This window comes from Benincasa hispida, chromosome 5 (assembly GCF_027475165.1).
Source record: "Benincasa hispida cultivar pf3 chromosome 5, pf3_genome.v1.1, whole genome shotgun sequence".
Lineage (NCBI taxonomy): Eukaryota > Viridiplantae > Streptophyta > Magnoliopsida > Cucurbitales > Cucurbitaceae > Benincasa > Benincasa hispida.
The window spans coordinates 3,291,016-3,309,252 of record NC_143482.1 but is presented as its reverse complement, the minus strand read 5'-3'; the positions used below and the strand labels follow the sequence as shown (position 1 = coordinate 3,309,252).

Genomic DNA, 18,237 nt, shown 5'->3' with positions numbered 1-18,237 from the left:
CGCGCACTAAGCGATGCGATGAAGTGTTACGCGATAAAACTGAGCGATCGTTTAGATGTATACCTAAGCGATCGTGGCGTGGGAACTAAACGATATGTTAGATTTTCTAAACGATGGCACCACACGATCGCTTAGCTACAACGTGTGCTAAGCGATGCGATGAAGTGCTACGCGATAGAACTGAGCAATCGTTTAGATGTATTTATATAATTGATTTACTTTCTTGAATCCCCGGTAGCACTTTATTCAAAATTGGCATAAATTCATTTGTGTTGCTACCATACTTATATTTGATTGATAATGTTATCTCTCTAGGTGACATTGAATTTGTTAATGTTGCTTCGCTTTTATTTGGCATCATTAATTTGATTTTCCACAATTGGTACTTATCTTATAGTATTTGATATTTTGGTACCTCAATTGTTTGAATTACTTGAATGATTTTATCTCCTTGGTTTTGATTGATATTTCGTATTAAAATGAGAGTGCTTGATTTTAGGGGAAATTATATACTTTTATATATGAATTTCATGTTTGAATAAAATTGGTTTTCCCATATTACTATATTGTTTTGTGTCCCTCTTATGCATATTGTTCGTTCTTTTAGGGGGAGTTATCGTATTTTGAGTAAAAATTTGTTTTGAAAATTTATTTGATATTTCTACCTTCAAGTTGAATTATGTGCTAAATGTCTTTTTGTCTCTTATTAAGAGGGGTGCTCAATTGATTTAAAAAATGGGAGAACTTTGTGAAATTGGTAAAAAAAGAATTAGGTTGAGCTTGATTGATTCTTACCTCTTGAATTTACATGTTGTTTGTTCTTTTTTTTAGAAGGCATGTTGATAGGAAGAGAAATATACAAAATTAGATGTTCATGTTTTTTTTAAGAACTCTCATGTCTTTATGTTATTTTTTATAATTGTTCTTTTTTTATTGATTCTAAAAAGGGGAAAGGTAATTAGAAAAATAAATGCATGTTATTAATGAATATATTCTTTGTGTTCAAGTGAATTGAAATTATATGTATGTTAATTGTAATTATTTTTCATACTTTATATCACACACTACTTTTGATTTTATTTTTCTTAAGTAGTTTGTCATCATATAAAATGAAAAAAATGTTGCCTTTTTTGGCCCTAAATCCCAAATTAATTAATTTTAATTAATTCATTCATTCATATTTTGACGATAACAAACCTGTTTTTATTTATTAACAATTTATTTGAAGTGTCTATTGCGTAGATCTTGGAACAACGGTTCCAACACAATAAATTTGAATCACCTAAACCACACCTCAAATGAAGAAGATATGATCAAAATAAGTTTAACGGAAAAATCTCAAGTTGATAACGTGATAGGATTTTTCACATCAAAGTGGACCGATTAAAAGGTATCATTTGAAGCAATGGAAGAGTGACACATGGTGGACCTTTGATTTTTGGATTGGTTTTATTTAAAAAAATGAATTTATATTATTTTACGTTTGTGTCTATGGCTAGTTTTGGACACATAGTATGACCATTCGCTTTTTGTTGTTTTTTAAAAGATATATATATATATATATATATATATTGTATGTGTCTAACAACTAGTTGAGTTTAAATCTCCATTATTGATTTTTCTTTTCCAAGATCAAATGACACAAATTAAATGTGGTTTTCGACGATTTTTACTCTATATTTAAATTCATTTCTTCTCAATATTTTAACAATAATTGCACATTATTTTCAATCCTCCATTAAAACTCAAAGCCTTCATTGTTGCTCTCTCTAAGTTTCAATTTTCTTTTTCTTCATCTTCTTATTGAGAGAGATATTTTATGTAGGATTGATTAATTGGGGACTTTAATTTGTAAACATATTCTTCAAGAGAGTTTTTCTCATCTAGTTCTTTAATTATAAAAATCTAGTGTAAGGGGTTGCTCTTGATCCAGAAAAGTGGTTGTATTGTTATCCATAAAAACGATTGAGTTTGCTCTTGAACTCACAAAAAGAGTCCTACGGTGGTTTTTTCTAATCCAAGGAAAGGATCGCTGAAAGTGTTATTCAAATGCTCAAGGAGTCTTGGGGAGTGGAGTAGATAGGGGCTCTAAACCAGTATAAAATTTTCGGTGTTATTTTTTTTCTATCCCTCTCCAATTTAATTTTACAATTAACTTGGTTATTATAGTTTGTTGCATGAAATTACTCTTATTGGTTTATTTTGATTGGTTGTCCTTAAATTTCTATATCTATTATCAATCTTTTTATAAGAATTAAATAGGGTGTTTTAAAGTGTTTGTTAATTTATTATTTAACTCAAAAAGAAATTATTTGCATAAAATTCTTGTTTAGCAAAAAGTATATTAATTTGTTAAGTTGGGCCCACTTAATAAAAAAAATTCAATTAGTTTATTTAAACCTTATTCACCCCTCTATGGTTGTCTGATCCTACAAACATAACATTAAATCGTTATAATATTTAATGGTCAAACAATCATTCTAGATGGGGATTGCATCCCCCATCCTCATCTCCGTTTAGTCTTTGGGAAAATTTTCCCCATTCTCTACCTAAACAGAGAATCTCCACCCTATTAGAGGCAGGTCCCAATGTAAAAAAATGGATGTCTCTAGTCAAAATGTCATATGTTTGAATCTACCGTCTTACACTTTTATTGAACTAAAAAGAAATCAGTTTGTCATTCTTTTGCTATTTATTAGATTATATAACATTTTTTTTAGTCAACAATACGTAGAATGAAAATTCAAATTTTTTACTTCTTGTTCGATTACATAGTACTTCAATATGTTGAGTTATGTTCGGATTGGTATTAAATTATAAGAACCTTTCAGTAATATGTCTAAATTTCTAAATTTCAAATATATATATATATATAAAAGCTTTGTAACAAATTCCTAAAACCCCATTTGATAACAATTTGGATTTTTATTTTTCGTTTTTGAAAATTTGATTATAAACATTATTTTCACCCACAAGTTTTCAACTTCCCATGTTATTCACTTTTTTTACTAATGTTTTTTAAAATTAAGCTAAAATTTGAAAATAATGAAAAAATAGTTTTCAAAAGTTTTGTTTTTGTTTTTAAATTGAAGCATTTCGAAATCATAATCGAAAACTTTGGAAGAAGAAAACAAAAAACATAATTTTCAAAAATAGAAAATTAAAAATGAAATTGACATGGTCGAAATTTTTAACTTTACAATTTTATGATCTATTTCATAAGTTTTTCAACTCTTTAACTTTCGGAGTGAGTGTCTAATAAAACAAATATATACTTGTTAGACATAAAAAAAAAATGCAAGTTTAAAGCCTATTAAACACAACTCTTAAAATTTATTGACTTATTAGACGTAACTTCAAAATTAAAGATTTAGTGATCAATTAGATCATTGCTAAAATTTTGATAATGTATTACATGTTCTTATATTTTAAACATCCATTATGCCTAAATTTAAATTTTTAATAATGCATGAATGATAATTGTATACCTAACCATTGAAATAAACTGATATAAAACAAGGCATGAGAAAACCATCCATTTTTTAATATTGAACATGGACCTCAAAAAAAATGTGGATATATTTGATAATTATGTCCTTAAAATAACATTATGACAAAATAATTGGGAAAAAAAAACACACAACTGATTTTTTTTTTTAATGGAAAAAAACTTAACTGATGTTTTTTAAGAAAAAAAAATTCAACCGAAATAAGTTCAAATATTTACCCATTCGTATGATTAAACTAACCAAATTTTAAAAAAATTTGTTGAGACAAATAAATTAAGGATAATTAATTTAAATAAAAAATATTTTTAAATATAGAAAAATGTCATTGTCTATCTATCACTAATAGACAATAACATTTTGCTATATTTGTAAATGAGTTGGGTTATTTTGCTAGATTTGAAAATAAATATCGGCCATAAGATATCAATAACATATTTTAACATTTTATTGTATAAATGTTAATCATATGCATTAAATAAAAACACATAAACTTGAAATATAATGTAGCAAAACAATGATAGGTTGATTATACTTTATAGGTAAAATGAGTTTGTGAATAGGCATTCAAAGAAACATTCTCAACAAGTTGAAATTAGTCAACTTTCTTTTTTCTTTCCAATTATGTTAAATATTAAATAGTCTTCAAATGAAATGACCACAAAAAAGGAGAGAGGGGTCCCTTTCATTTCCATGTGCACCCTATATTGGCCCTATGGTATAGACCAAAGATTTTGTTGCTATTTTTCCTTTTCATTTCTATTTCTATTTTTTATTCATTTCAAATTATTCACCATATAATTTACTTTTCCTCACATCACATCATGTTTTTTCTCCCCTTATTTGGTTTATTTATTTATTTTTTTCTCTATCTCTCTAAATTCTCTTCAAATTTATTTTCATTCTTACGTTTAAAACGCAAATCAACTTCAAAATAAATAAATAAACAACTCCATACTTCGTAACTCAATTACGTGTCCCTAATCTAATTGTTGTTTGATTTAATTTTTTTTTTTTAGTTTTTTACTATTTGAAAAGTCGGGTCCTCAAGTTCATCTTTATCTTAGCTTTTCTTTTCAAATTTACCTTTTTAAATTACTTATCTAAATAATTTAAATAAAACAAGTAGTATTTTGAAGGTTCCGTTTGGTAATCATTTGGTTTTCTCAGTTTTTGTTTTTTGAAATTAAGCTTATAAATATCTTTTTTATCTATTGTTTTTATGTTTTATTATCTATATTTTTAGAGTGTTTTTAAATCAAGGCTAAAATTTGGAAACAAAAAAAAAAAAAAAAAAATAGTTTTTTAAAACCTATTTTGTTTTTTGAAATTGGCTAAAAACTCTTGTTATGGGTTATTTTGGACCAAATGGCATGATTGACATCTAGCGACAACATAAATAACAAAATTAAGAAGACAACATAATTCGGGTTGAAAGTGGCAATTTACGATACAAATAGACCTAGAAAAAGGGGGTTGGCTTGAGTCTAGCCCAAGCATGCATGCCCCGACCTAAGAGATTATCTTAAGCCCAAAATATGGCTAAAAGAAGGTACTCGGCCTCAGTCATGGCTGAGATCGACCATATATTGAAATACCAAACGGGCACGCCTCTCATACGACCGAGCCTTGTAAGTTAAATGATAATCCCAATGCAACTCTAAAATCCATCACGATAGTTCCAAGGAGAAGTAAGTTCATTCTAATACTCATACTCTCTATTTGCTACATAGATACACTTTATGACTTAAGTATCAAATCTAGTGTGGCAAACACCACATATGTATGCAAAGCTTTCCATCATATAGATCACATTTTCCCTTAAATTACAAATTTATCATTGTTATTATGTGAAGGTCCAAGTGTGTTTTTCCCTATCTGAATTTTGGCTTCAACAACTCTAATATCTACATAGGAAATATGAAAACCACGAGTAAGAAATTATGAGACAAGCACAATTTTCAAAACCAAATAGTTACCAAATGAGGCATAAAGTTTTTGTTTGTTGCATAAACTATTTGGTTCGATGTTGAGAACACTTTTTAGATAGTAAATTTTACTACTTTAGTATAACTTTCAAGTTTATATCTACTAAGTCTCTAATTTTTTCAAAAAAAATGTTTAATAGGCAACTACACTTTCAATTTTATGTCTATTTTATCTTTAATTTTAAAATATGTACATATAATAGCTTGTTACATTTTTAATTTTTTGTCCAATATTATTACTCAATTTCTAATTTCGTATTTAAAAGGTTGTGGACCTATTCAACATTTTTTAAACTTTTAAATGATGTCTACTAGATTGATTAATTTTTAAAAATCTTGCATTTATATATGAACTATTAGACACGAAAATGAACATTGAGAGCTATATATTAGATACTTTTAAAGCTTAAAGACATATTAAACAAAGAATTGAAAGTTCACAAACGCTTGTTAATAATTATATATACATAATTAGAATTTTTTAAACTAAACTTAAAAGAATAAACTTATAATTTAACATATAATTTTTTACCATAAGTAGACCATGGTGTTTTTTTGAAAATGTCAAGAACCTATAAGACTATAATTTATCTCTCACATTTTTCTTTTCCATATTATGTACGCTAGGAACTCGTCATCAAAATGGTATAGGAGTAACCTAAAACGGATATTTAGATCGTCACACCCCCTTCATTCCGAGTATCACTTTTTGTCTCAAATTCTAAAACATCTCCACTCTAATGATAGTTTTGAAACGTTGATAAAAGATTAAGAATAACATTGCAACTCTTATAAAAAAAAATATATTAGTATTTTTAAACAAAAGGACAAAGTATATGGGTGTTTTTTTTATATATATATATATTTTAGTTTTTTTTTTTAATTTTGTTGAAGAAAAAATTTATTTTATTTTATTTTTCATTTGTTTAATTCATGGCATTGAGATTGTTTGCTTAACGGTATGTCCATGGTGGTCCATTGTGACCAATCAAGTTGCCCCAAATAAAGAAATAAAAAGGAAACTCCTTGTGGATGTTGATGGAAGCCATATTATTCTCTCTTCTATGGACATTAAAAAGAGGAACTGTGTTGGATTAATCACAACATTCTTTACTTTTGTTTCCCATTCATAGTTAAATTAAATTATATAAAGAAATAAATTTATATTTGTCCTAGAACTTAAGTTATAATCATTTGATTTTTTTTTTTTTTTTTGAAAAGTAAGTATATTTTCTCAATCTTTTAATAAAAAAAAGTAGAATTCTTAACTAAATGTTAAAAATAAAAACAACTTAAAAAAATCTTTTTTTAATTTTTAAAATTTGGTTCTTTTTACAAATATGGATGAAAAGTAGATTAAACAAATAAAATTGAACTGGATTGAGTGTTTATAACATATTAGTAACCATTTCGTTTTTTATTTTTTATTTTGATTTTTGAAAATTAAGCTTATTTTTTGTTATTCTCTTACAATGTTTTGTCTCTTTTTAACATATAAAAGTTGAATTCTTTGTCAAATTCCTAAAGCAAAAACAAATTTTTAATTTTTTTTTTTAATTTTTAAATTTTAGTTTGGTTTTTGAAAATATGGGTAAATAATAGATAACAAAAAAAAAAAGTGGTAGGGGTGTTTGTAATTTTAATTTTCAAAAACTAAAAATAAAAAATCAAATAATTATCAAATGGAACATAAATAATTACTGAGCCTAAATAATTATAATTTTTTTATTCATTAAAAAATTTGCATAACAAACTTTTAATATCTCAATCAAATCACATCAAAAGATATATATGATTATTAATGGTCTTAATGCTTTAAGAAATAAGCTCTAACTCAACTTTTTTTTTTCTTTTTTGTACAACTCAAATTAAAGTCCTACTATTTTCTCAATATTTTTTTTTCATGATGCTATATGATTTCAAATGATTGTGCTTTGTAAGTTTGTAAAATTTAAACGGAAAAGAAATAAAAAGCAAAATTAGAACGTTATAGATCTCACTTTAAAGATTTAAGAATTATTTGAAGACATTTTTTTTAATGCTAACAAGATCAATGGTGAGTATTATTTTAAATTTAGATTAAATATATCAAACTATAGAAAACTACCAAAAAAAAAAAAATTGATAGTTTAAAATTTTATAAGGAATTAATCATGTAATAAATTACTGAGAAATTTAAGTATCTAATTAAAAATTAATTGTTTTTTTTTTTAAAAAAACAATAAAAGAAAATTCCCAAAGAATCTCTCTCTAATATCCGTGAAATTAAATGAAAATTTTTGTTATAGTGGAGAATGTAAAGGGGAGCGGGACGAGAAAGTCATCTCGACCCTGTCTCGCATGTGAACTTTTTTATTAATAATATTGAAAATAATAGTCAAAGCGAGCATAAGTTAACTGACATATAAACGATATAATAACTAAAAGATTTGTGGTTCGAATTTTACTGCTAATTGTACTAAGAAAATAAAACTGAAAAAAATATATAGAATAAAAAAAAGGGTAAATTGGGCAAATTGTTATTATTTGACAAAACATACATGAAATTATTTAGCCCGATGAGTTTGGTTGATTTTATATATAACTTTAAATTATGCTTTTATCATGTGATTCATATTCATTGATTTGGCAAATAATGCCATAAAGTAAAAAAGCATATGCCCTTTGAAATCATTATAGAAATAAGTTTAAAATTCTCCTATATATTCCAATTTCCCTAAGGAAAAAAAAAGTTCAACGTTATATTTATGAACCATAAACATCTATTGTACAGTGACCTATTGACAAAAATAAGACATTTAAAGAAATTCTCATCAATCCACTAGTTTTTTTTTTTAAAAAAAAACTTCGTTGATAGTTAAAATTACAATATTATCTTTGTTTTTCTTAAACATTTCAAAACTATTTTGGAGCTGAAATATGTTAAGACGTTGGATAAAAATTAAGATTTAAAACGATGTGCATGCCAATGATCCGAAACGAAAATTAGGATCCAAACATTCTTACATTATTCATGATTACCCCACATCCATTCCAAACTCTGATGTCCATCTAAAATTCTAATGAACGTAACTAGTTCAAAGGTAGTTTTAAAACATTTATAAAAAGTCAAAGGTAATGAATATTATCATCCTCGAAAGAATATGAGTATTTTTTATATAAATACTAAACTCTAACTATACTGTCGCAGAAGTTATAATTTAGTCTTTAAACCTCGAGCAGACCCTATATTCTCAATTTTATTACAAATTAGTTCCTAATACTAACCATTTTGGTTTATATCTTTAAATTTTGTAACGACCGAATATCCTTATTATGAAAATTATTTTAAGAGCAAATGAAATCCTTTACATGAGTAGATAAATAGATTAATTAAGAATCCAATATGTTTATAAACTTCTTAAAGTCTAAATCAATAAATGATAGGAATCAATATTTAATATTGATGAATTTGGGATTAAATTGTACAATTGTTAAATTAAACGTTATAATAAACGGTAACTTTCATAAAAGTTTGTGGACGAAAAGTGATATTTATTATTATTATTTTAATATTCTCTTTAAATTATAATATAAGTAGTAATATTTCATCTAAAAAAACAAGAAGTACCAATATTCATAAAATTTCATGCCAAATAATGCATAAGATCCATAAATTGCTAATTATTTTTTTTAAGAGCTTATTATGATGAATAAAATGGTGGCATGCAATTTATCATAATTTTGTTAGCCACTTGACATGTGGGAGAGTGGTGTAATTTTGATAAGATTGAAAATTATTTTGGTCATTCTTGTCCATTGACTTCCCATCCACATCTTATTTTTCTTACAAATTTTTCTATTGAAGACAGATCAATACTACTCATGTCTCCTTCACATTCTTCATTAATTATTGCACAAATAAATAATATATATATATATATATATATATATATATATAAATAACAATGCATACTTTTATTATTTTCATTCATATCATTGTTCTAATTTTACCATAAATATCAATCACTTTGATTCTTCAACATAAGTTAAAAATATAAGTTCCGTTTGTTAATCCTTTTATTTTTGTTTCTGTTTTTGAAAATTGAGTTTATGGACAATACTTTTACCTCTAAATTTCTTCTTTTATTATTTATCAACGGTTTAAAAAATCAAGCCAAATTTTGAGAGCTAAAAACAGTAACTTTCAAAAAGTTGTTTTTGTTTTCTGAATTTGGTTAAGAATTCAACTATTGTGCTTAAAAAATGTGTAAATTATTGTAAGATATGTGGATGAAATAGGCTTAATTTTAAAAAACAAAAATAAAAAACTAAATCGTTACCAAACGGGGCCTTGGACTTTTAAAGTGCTTAGTTTTTAGAAGTAGTTTTAAATTTCCATTCTCCACTCCTAAATTTGTTGAATTGTAACAATTTTAACCATAAACTTTGAATTTCATCAAATTGTATCTCAAATTTAAATATGTATGATAATTTTAAGGTTATAGTGAGTTTTCACTTTAAATATGGTTTAATTTTTTTTTCACCTTTATGCATTTCATGAATTATAAAACGTGCACGCAATATAAATTGATAAAATTTTAGAGAAATCAAAGTTAGCATAACTTAACTAACATATAGTATTTATTAATCACCAAACGGTCTATAGTTCGAATTACTCCACTATATTAAAAAAAGACGAAATTTTAGAGAAAAATATTCAAGTTTTTTTTTTTTTTTTTTTTTTTTTTTTTTTAAATTTAAATTTTATTACTATAAAGAAAAGCATTAGAGCTAAATTTTTTATTTGAAATTTGAGGATTTTGGCAAAATTATTTATAGTTCATGCGTGCATTGTCAAACTTTATTATTATTATTTTTTGTTGGCGTTAAACTTTATTTTATCGAAATTAATGAGTTTATGAAGATTTATTTACATCTTTTTAATAGAGATTTTTACATTATTTTATGTTAAAACAGGTGGCTGAATTAGCAAAAATGATTGAGTTCTTTGTTTTACTTCTGTATTCCTAAAGAAAAAAAATTAGCAGAAATTGAGTTGAGTATAAAAATTGTATTGTTTATTTGAATTTAGTGTCTAATTTTATGAAACTAAAAGGAGTTCATATCTTTTTTTAGCACATAACAGGCAAAAACAACAAAACAATTAAACTAAATGACTACATCACAAGTCATAAACATAAAAAATCACACAAGATATAAAAAAGTAAGATAAGAAAGACTCATACTTCTCTAAAGTTTTAGATACAAGAGAGTACGCTAAACCATTATGACACCAACAAACATAAGAGAAAGAGATAATCTCCGATATTACTCATGTCCTTGCCTCCTCGATGAAGAAAGAGACCTCCACGAGCTTATAACATGACAAGTCTAGGTCAAAATTGATTTCTTTTTACCGAACATACATTATGTAAAATACTCACGAGCTTTGTCATATGTCTAAAAAATACTCATATTCTTTCGAAAGATATAATATTACTTTTGACCTTTTATAAATAATTTTTAAGAAAATAAAAAATTGTATTTTTCAAAAGATTGGAAGTATTTTTGAAAAAAAAAAAATAATAAAATAAAACTAAGACATTTTTACAAGGTTAATTATTTTAAATGTCAAACCTACTAGAAATATTATATCCCCCATCTATTAATGATAGACATCTAATCTATGTCTTCATTTAGCTATATCTATAAATAAGTTGATTAATTTTTCTATATTTGAAAATAATCATTTTTATAATTTAACTATATATATATATAACTTTTGAAAACGTAAAAATCTTAAAACGGCGTTGTCAAAATAATAATAATAAATAAATAAATAAATAAAAACTTTAAAACGGAGTTTTGAATAAAGTGATTCATAATTGCAATAGAGGATAGGTTTCCTTGGACAATACCCCAAAAGGGTAAATTCAATAGTAAAAAAGAAGAGGGGTATTTTCGGCTTTACACATTTTTGTTTATTACATTATTTTCATTTATTTTATATACGTAATCCAACGTTACGAATGAATTAGAATTGACAAATCAGTTCACATCCGACGAACAGAGGGTCGGTGGAGGGTATACAGAGTCCACTCTTCGCACACTAAAATTCTCTCTCTACAACCTCACTCCGAATCAACATTTTCTCTCTCTACCTCAACGGCGGAGCTCCGGTGACTCGACGGTTGTTTTCCGCCGGAATGTCGCTTCCCGGCCATTTTCCCTGCTCCAGTTGGGTCTATCTCTCTCTCTCTCTCTCTCTCTCTAATTTACAATGCAGCTTCTTGTTCAAAATGTCAGAATCTTGATTCTTTTACTTAGAAAAGCTGCGTGAAAATTGGCTCCATTTACAGTTTCGTACTGTATTTTTCTTTTGCTTTCTCCTTGATCTCGCTCTTTCAAAGCTCGTTCTCCAATTTTCATTTGTCTTTCTTTGTAGCTACTTGAATCTGACTTCACTCTCACTCTCTCTCTTTCTTTCTTACCTTTTTCTTTCCATTTTTTTCTTTTGTTCAGCTAACTTTTGAAGCTAGATTCTTCCCTTTTTATCTCTTTCTTTCTTTTGCCCCTTTCTCCTTGTCTCTGCGTAGACCCATTTTGAATCTGTAAAAAGTTGCTTTATTGGCTTTTGGTCACCTATTGGGCTCCTCTTGTTCTTAAGATTAGGGATTCAGTTCATAATTTTTAATTATATTTTTGGGTTTTCTTTTAGAATGTTTATCTTGTGGTTACCAGGTAAATTCAATGTACGTCACCCGAGACTCTGATTTTATGGCCTTTTTTTGCTCTTTGAACTCTCTATCCACCATGAAATTCCATAGCTGTTTACCTCATTGAAGGTGATCTTAAACCTAACTATTCTGGGTCAACTTCTCAGAAGCAGATCCTTGATTTTTTGCAGCCTAAATATTCAGGTTGGGAGACTTCAACGTCTTGGTTATTGTTCTTTATTTCTCTGTCTGTGTATGATTAGTTTAGCACTTTTACTTACTCTTAGATGTTCTGTTTCTTGTTCCATCGAAAGTTTCAGCATCACTGCAACCAAGGGATTAAAGGTATTGAGATGAATGGGATTCAGAGAAGAAAAGTTAGTAATAATGAAAAGCCTTTCCCTGGCTGTCTGGGAAGAATGGTGAACCTCTTTGATCTGAGTACGGGTGTCTCTAGGAACAAGCTTCTTACTGATGCACCACATCGTGAAGGTGACCTCTATTTCCCTCTAGATACCATATTTTGTTCAAATTACTTTAGTTTATCTTATTAAACTTTCATTGTTGTACAAGTATTGCTAGAATTTAGTGGGTTCTTCTCTTAGACTAAGCCTAATTTCCAATCTCGTCTCATCTATTCTGTCTCCTTTCCCCCATGATTTCGATTTGTCTTTGGCAGGGTCAAAGTACTCCATGATTCAGGTGCAATATCAGTATGTAAATATAGAACCTTTTTCCCGTCTGGATTTTTTTTTGGTGGGGTGGCGGAGTTACAAAATTTTGATTAGTTTCTTGGTGACTTGACCTGCTATCAATTGAAACTATCAGCAACGTGATTGGGCTATCAGTCTTACCGTCTGTTTGTGGTCTTGAGTAGCTGTAGCCACTAGCCAGCAGAAGGGACGAGAGAAGAGAAGGTGGATTGAAGAGAGGAGAAAAATGAAGGAGGAGATATTATTATTATTATTTTGGGGTTGGGGGGGGGGGGGGGGGGGGGGGTGCTCAAATTACCGCCTCTTTTTTCTGGATTATTTGAATTAAAACCATAATTATTAACTAAGAAAATTAACTGACTGGACTCATTTTTTCACCTAGGACCTGTAGACTATTCTTTTTCTCTCTATTACTAGATTCATCCCAAACTAGTTTCCTCCTCACATAGGACATTGGCCGCTTTGGGTAAATAATTTATTCCTTTTCCATAATTATTCATGTATTTGTTCAATGGAAACTCCTTTTTAGTGTAAGTTATCTTTTTTTTGGTGGGACTCACACATACAGACACTTCTTCTGGTGCTTATATTTTGGTTGTGCTTAGGCTTTTTGTTCGATTGTGAACGAGCTGACAGACATGTGGCTATTTGGCAGGTTCTACTCCAAGGAATCAGGCTGACATGGCAAGGATGTTTAATCACTCCACAAATCAGACTGAAGATAATCGGGTAAGTATTGTGCTCCACTTGTCCTTATAAAATATTACAAAATCTAGTCATACGGAGCTGGAGGTTCAGAACCACGTATCAAAATTGTTCCGATTTAGTTATGTTATTCACAACGCATTATCTTGATACTCTGCATTTGTGTGGATTGATCAGAGTCGGACAATGCCAGAATTGCAGAGAGCATCAAATAAGAGAGCAAATGGAACACCTGTGAAGATGCTTATAGATCAAGAGATGTCCGAAATGGAGTGTACACAAAATCCACCCAATGTGGTTGCAAAGCTAATGGGGCTTGAAACTCTCCCTCACCAGCTTCCTGGTTCATCTGTTCAAAGAAATAATGTTAGAAGTTATCCGAAGAGTAAAATTGAAAACCATGGAAAGCCATTAGGATGCACGGAACAAAGTGATTTATTAGAAGAGGGAATGAAATGCCAAGTCAATGAATGTTCAGAGCAGAAAGAATGTAAAGATGTTTATGAAATATGGCAGCGATCTCCACAGGCAAATTATATTAGAGAAAAACGGCCAAAGGGAATAGAAAGTGAAGTTGTGAATGATAGAAAGATGGCTCTTGTTCGCCAGAAGTTTGTAGAAGCAAAACGTCTGGCTACAGACGAGAAACTGCGGCAATCCAAAGAATTTCAAGATGCACTAGAAGTTTTAAGTTCCAATAAAGATTTATTTGTCAAGTTTCTGCAGGAGCCAAATTATTTGTTTACTCAGCATCTGAATGAACTCCAGTCCATCCCTCCATCTCCTGAGACAAAGCGCATCACTGTTCTTAGACCTTCAAAGGTGTCTAGGGATGAAAGATTTACTGAATTTGAGAAACAAAGCTATAGACAAGCCAGGCTGCCAGTTCAGAGGGGTCAGTCAGCTACTTTGGATAAAAGTGATTCAAAACTTTCTCCTACTCCAGCTATTAATAGGACTAATGAATATGCAGTAGCTGTTCAACCAACAAGAATAGTGGTTTTAAAGCCAAGTCCTGGGAGGAATCATGATAATAAGCCTATAGTCTCATCGCCTGGTTCATTGCCTAGAGTGGTGCAAGATGGAAGTTTCAATGAAGGATATGAAGATGTTGATGTGAAGGAATCAAGAACATTTGCAAGGAATGTTACTCAGAAAATGTGTGACAATCTCTTGGGTCATCGAAGGGATGAAACTTTGCTATCTTCCGTGTTTTCAAATGGTTATACTGGTGATGAAAGTTCATTTGAAAAATCCGAGAATGACTATGCAGTAGAAAATCTGAGTGACTTGGAAGTCATGTCTTCCTCTTCTCGTCATTCTTGGGAATATATCAACAGATATAGTAGCCCATATTCTTCCTCCTCATTCAGCCGAATATCATGTTCTCCAGAGTCATCAGTGTGCAGAGAAGCTAAGAAGCGACTGTCGGAAAGGTGGTCCATGATGACGACACATGGGAACTATCAAGAGCGTAGGCATGTTAGGAGAAACTCAAGTACATTGGGTGAGATGCTTGCACTGTCAGATGCAAAGAAATCAACAGTAACGGATAATGTAGTTAATGAACATGAACCAAGTGAGTTAGATCACTGTTTTAATAGTGATGAAAACATAGAATGTCTGGATGATTCTCCCACAACACTTATGAAGTCAAAATCTGTTCTGGGATCTTCTGCATTGTTTGGTGTGCTTAATCTTGAAGCATCAGATCTTGAGACCATCAAAACTGATGATCCAAAGTTGCTAGCAAAGTCAAAGGGTGTTAAGTCATCATTTAATGAGAAAGTTTCAAGTTTATTTTTCTCTAGGAATAAGAAAACAAGTAAAGGAAAATATAGTGGATCTCAAACAAAAGATGAACCCCAATCTTGTAGTGCCGGAACACTCTCATCCTCAGCTTTCATCCATCACTCTAGAGGTTTGAGTAATGCTGCATCTCATTCTAACGATGGTGAAGGGTGCTCATCAGGCACTTCTTTCCTACATTTAACTAATGTGGTTGCAAGAGGAGGTGCAGTTCATCATGAGGTAAATCTTTCCTTCTGCGGTTGTAATATTTGCATGCTAATCTATTTGATGTTATATATCTCAATATCTATACATTATACATAGCACAGTCATAGAAATGTAGGGTTTTTCTTTTCTAAGTTATATTCTTGTTTGTTATTGTGATTAAATACGCAATTATATGTTGGTATGGAATTTTAAGCGATATATCCCAGCAAGTTCTTGCACCTTTTGGTCATTTTCAAATCTCATTTGCATATCATTGGTAACTTGTTTATATGTTAAGCTACTTGAGTTCTCCAATTTTTGGCCTAAGTTGTGACGAAATTTGGTTTTCTAATGTTTAGTATTGATGAATTTTCCTATTAAGTTTTGCATGTTTTTCTTTTGCATGCATCCAATTGGAGTTGCATTAAATGCCTGGCAGAGTAACTCAAATGCAGTTGACTTGTGTCTGCCTCAATAGTTCCATGAACATTTTTTCCCCATATAAATCAAACCATTTGATTGTGACTAGTAATTGAATTGGATCTGGATCGTTTCTTGTGATTTGCAGGTGGGGTTGTCTGTAAAAAGGCCCTTCGTATCTGGAAATGTTGGTGAAAATCAGGAGCAGCCAAGTCCAATATCCGTTCTGGAACCACCGTTTTTTGAAGATGACAACGCACATCTAGAATTGTCCAGCTATTTGAAGCCAAGGAATCAGGGTAATCATCCCCCTCCCCCCTCCTTCCAACTTAGTAATGCACACACTTAGTGAATACGTAAGCTAGAACTAAAATCGTTTCTACTTATCTATATCTGTCTGCATCTCATATAAATCTTGAACTGAACAGAGTTCTGTATGCCATTCAAGAATAGCCTCATCGACAAATCACCACCTATAGAATCAATTGCTCGTAGTATATTTTGGGATGGTTCTTATTCAGATTCATCTGCTCCTTGTGCACTCAAATCTTCACCCGTTTCCACTTGTCTGGAGGAAGAACAAAACTGGCATTGCCTTGTCAAAGCCCTTCTTACAATGTCTGGTCTCAGTAGTGAAGCACAACAATGTGGCTTATTGTTTACTAGATGGCATTCGCATGTCAATCCACTAGATCCATCGCTTAGAAACAAATATGCCAATCTAAGCAGCAAAGAGCCGATGCTTGAGGCCAAGCAAAGGCAGGTGCGATCAAGTAGGAAGCTTGTGTTCGATTGTGTCAACGCTGCCTTGATTGACATAACAAGTCAGGAACTAGATCACAGGCAAACCAAAATATCTAGCAGGGCCCATGACAGCAATTTTGCAGAGGACACATCACTAACATTATTGGACTGTGTTATGGTCAAACTGAAGGATTGGGTTTGTGGTGAACCTAGATGTGTTACAGGAGACATTGGGGACAGCAACAGCCTGGTGGTGGAAAGAGTAGTCAGAAAAGAAGTTGGTGGAAGAAACTGGGATGAGCATTTCAAGATGGAAATGGATAATTTGGGGAAGGAAGTAGAGAGGAGATTACTGGAAGAGCTTTTGGAAGAAGCTGTTGTTGAATTGACAGGTAAAGTTTAATTAGAATTTGCTTTTCTGTTGTGTTCCAAATCAATTCATAACCTCTCACCTTTGTATCTGATATTCAATAATGATGGTCCTCTGATTTATTTACTGTATGTTTAGCTAAGTCTACCTACTTACCTCTAATATTCATTTTGTGAAAATCCATCAAATATAATAGAAAGCAAAAGCTTTATTTTGATCATTGAATTTTCTATTTGATTCAGGCAAAGTTCTTAGAGGATTAAACTAGAATAAGAAAAAGAAAAGGGGACATTATCTTGTGATAGCCTGTGAAAGATTCATATTTGGATACCAGGGCATTAAGAAATAGGGGTTCAACTTTATTCATGGGGTCCATTGATTGACAGTGGATTCATTCTTCACACACTGAATCTAGTGGGAGTCTCTATCCATTTTGGAAGCCACACTGGTTCAAGGTAGACATGTGATTGCCTAAATTATTAAACTTGAATATTTACTATTCGGTGATAATAATATTTAATAAATAGGTTAAATTATAAAAATATTAAATTGAAAATTTGGTTTCTAGGTTAGAATTTAGTCCAATATGGTCTAAAATTAAATTTTAGTCCTTATAATTGTCTATTTACGAAGATTTTATCAAATTTTATTAAATCACAAAGGCTACTTATAAGGTTTTTATTAAACCATAGAGATTAAGGGGATTAATTTTGTTATTTAACCTTATTAAAGTATCTTCAACTTTTTCCTTAAAAAATACCTCAATTTGTCAAAAATTGCAGTATTACTCACCATTTCATCAATGTCTTAACACTATGTTCATAGGGAAGGCTTTTAAGTATAAAAAAGGTTGAGAGTAATATTACAATTTTTAAATGAATAGTTCATATTTTTTTAATAATTTAACCTAATAATTAAAGGAGTCTTGTTTTTATATTGCAGCTTTTGACTCATTAGTTTGTATTGATCAGCTGCAGCCTGCAACAGCCATACAAAATGTCCCTTTTATGTCGAATTATACATGCCTAGTAGTAACATGTGTATTTATGTATGGATATCGAAGGAGCCGTCATAGTTATAACCCTTAAAAGAAGG

The 18,237-nt window shown here is 29.9% G+C and overlaps 1 protein-coding gene across 4 annotated transcripts; it reads left to right on the top strand.

The window, feature by feature from the left end:
• The first annotated feature begins 11,506 nt into the window (after nucleotides 1-11,506).
• Nucleotides 11,507-17,362, top strand: LOC120078056 (uncharacterized). 4 transcript variants are annotated; one of them, XM_090313867.1, is made up of 7 exons: nucleotides 11,507-11,713; nucleotides 12,218-12,396; nucleotides 12,513-12,684; nucleotides 13,561-13,634; nucleotides 13,788-15,641; nucleotides 16,177-16,327; nucleotides 16,457-17,362. In XM_090313867.1, the coding sequence occupies exons 3-7, from the start codon at nucleotides 12,546-12,548 to the stop codon at nucleotides 17,173-17,175; spliced, it is 2,937 nt and encodes a 978-aa protein (XP_090169993.1). In that variant the 5' UTR covers nucleotides 11,507-11,713; nucleotides 12,218-12,396; nucleotides 12,513-12,545; the 3' UTR covers nucleotides 17,176-17,362. The 4 variants fall into 4 exon arrangements, with proteins under 4 accessions (XP_090169993.1, XP_038888176.1, XP_038888177.1 ...); XM_039032248.2 differs by having other exon boundaries at nucleotides 11,513-11,713; nucleotides 12,507-12,684; XM_039032249.2 differs by having other exon boundaries at nucleotides 11,513-12,396.
• Nucleotides 17,363-18,237: the final 875 nt, after the last annotated feature.

What these genes read in the sequence shown, in the direction of transcription:
- LOC120078056 (XM_090313867.1), top strand. Translation starts at nt 12,546, where the DNA reads ATGAATGGGATTCAGAGAAGAAAAGTTAGTAATAATGAAAAGCCTTTC. An exon ending in TGATGCACCACATCGTGAAG is followed by an intron (nt 12,685 to 13,560) that starts GTGACCTCTATT and finishes GCTATTTGGCAG; the next exon opens with GTTCTACTCCAAGGAATCAG. An exon ending in GAGGTGCAGTTCATCATGAG is followed by an intron (nt 15,642 to 16,176) that starts GTAAATCTTTCC and finishes TGTGATTTGCAG; the next exon opens with GTGGGGTTGTCTGTAAAAAG.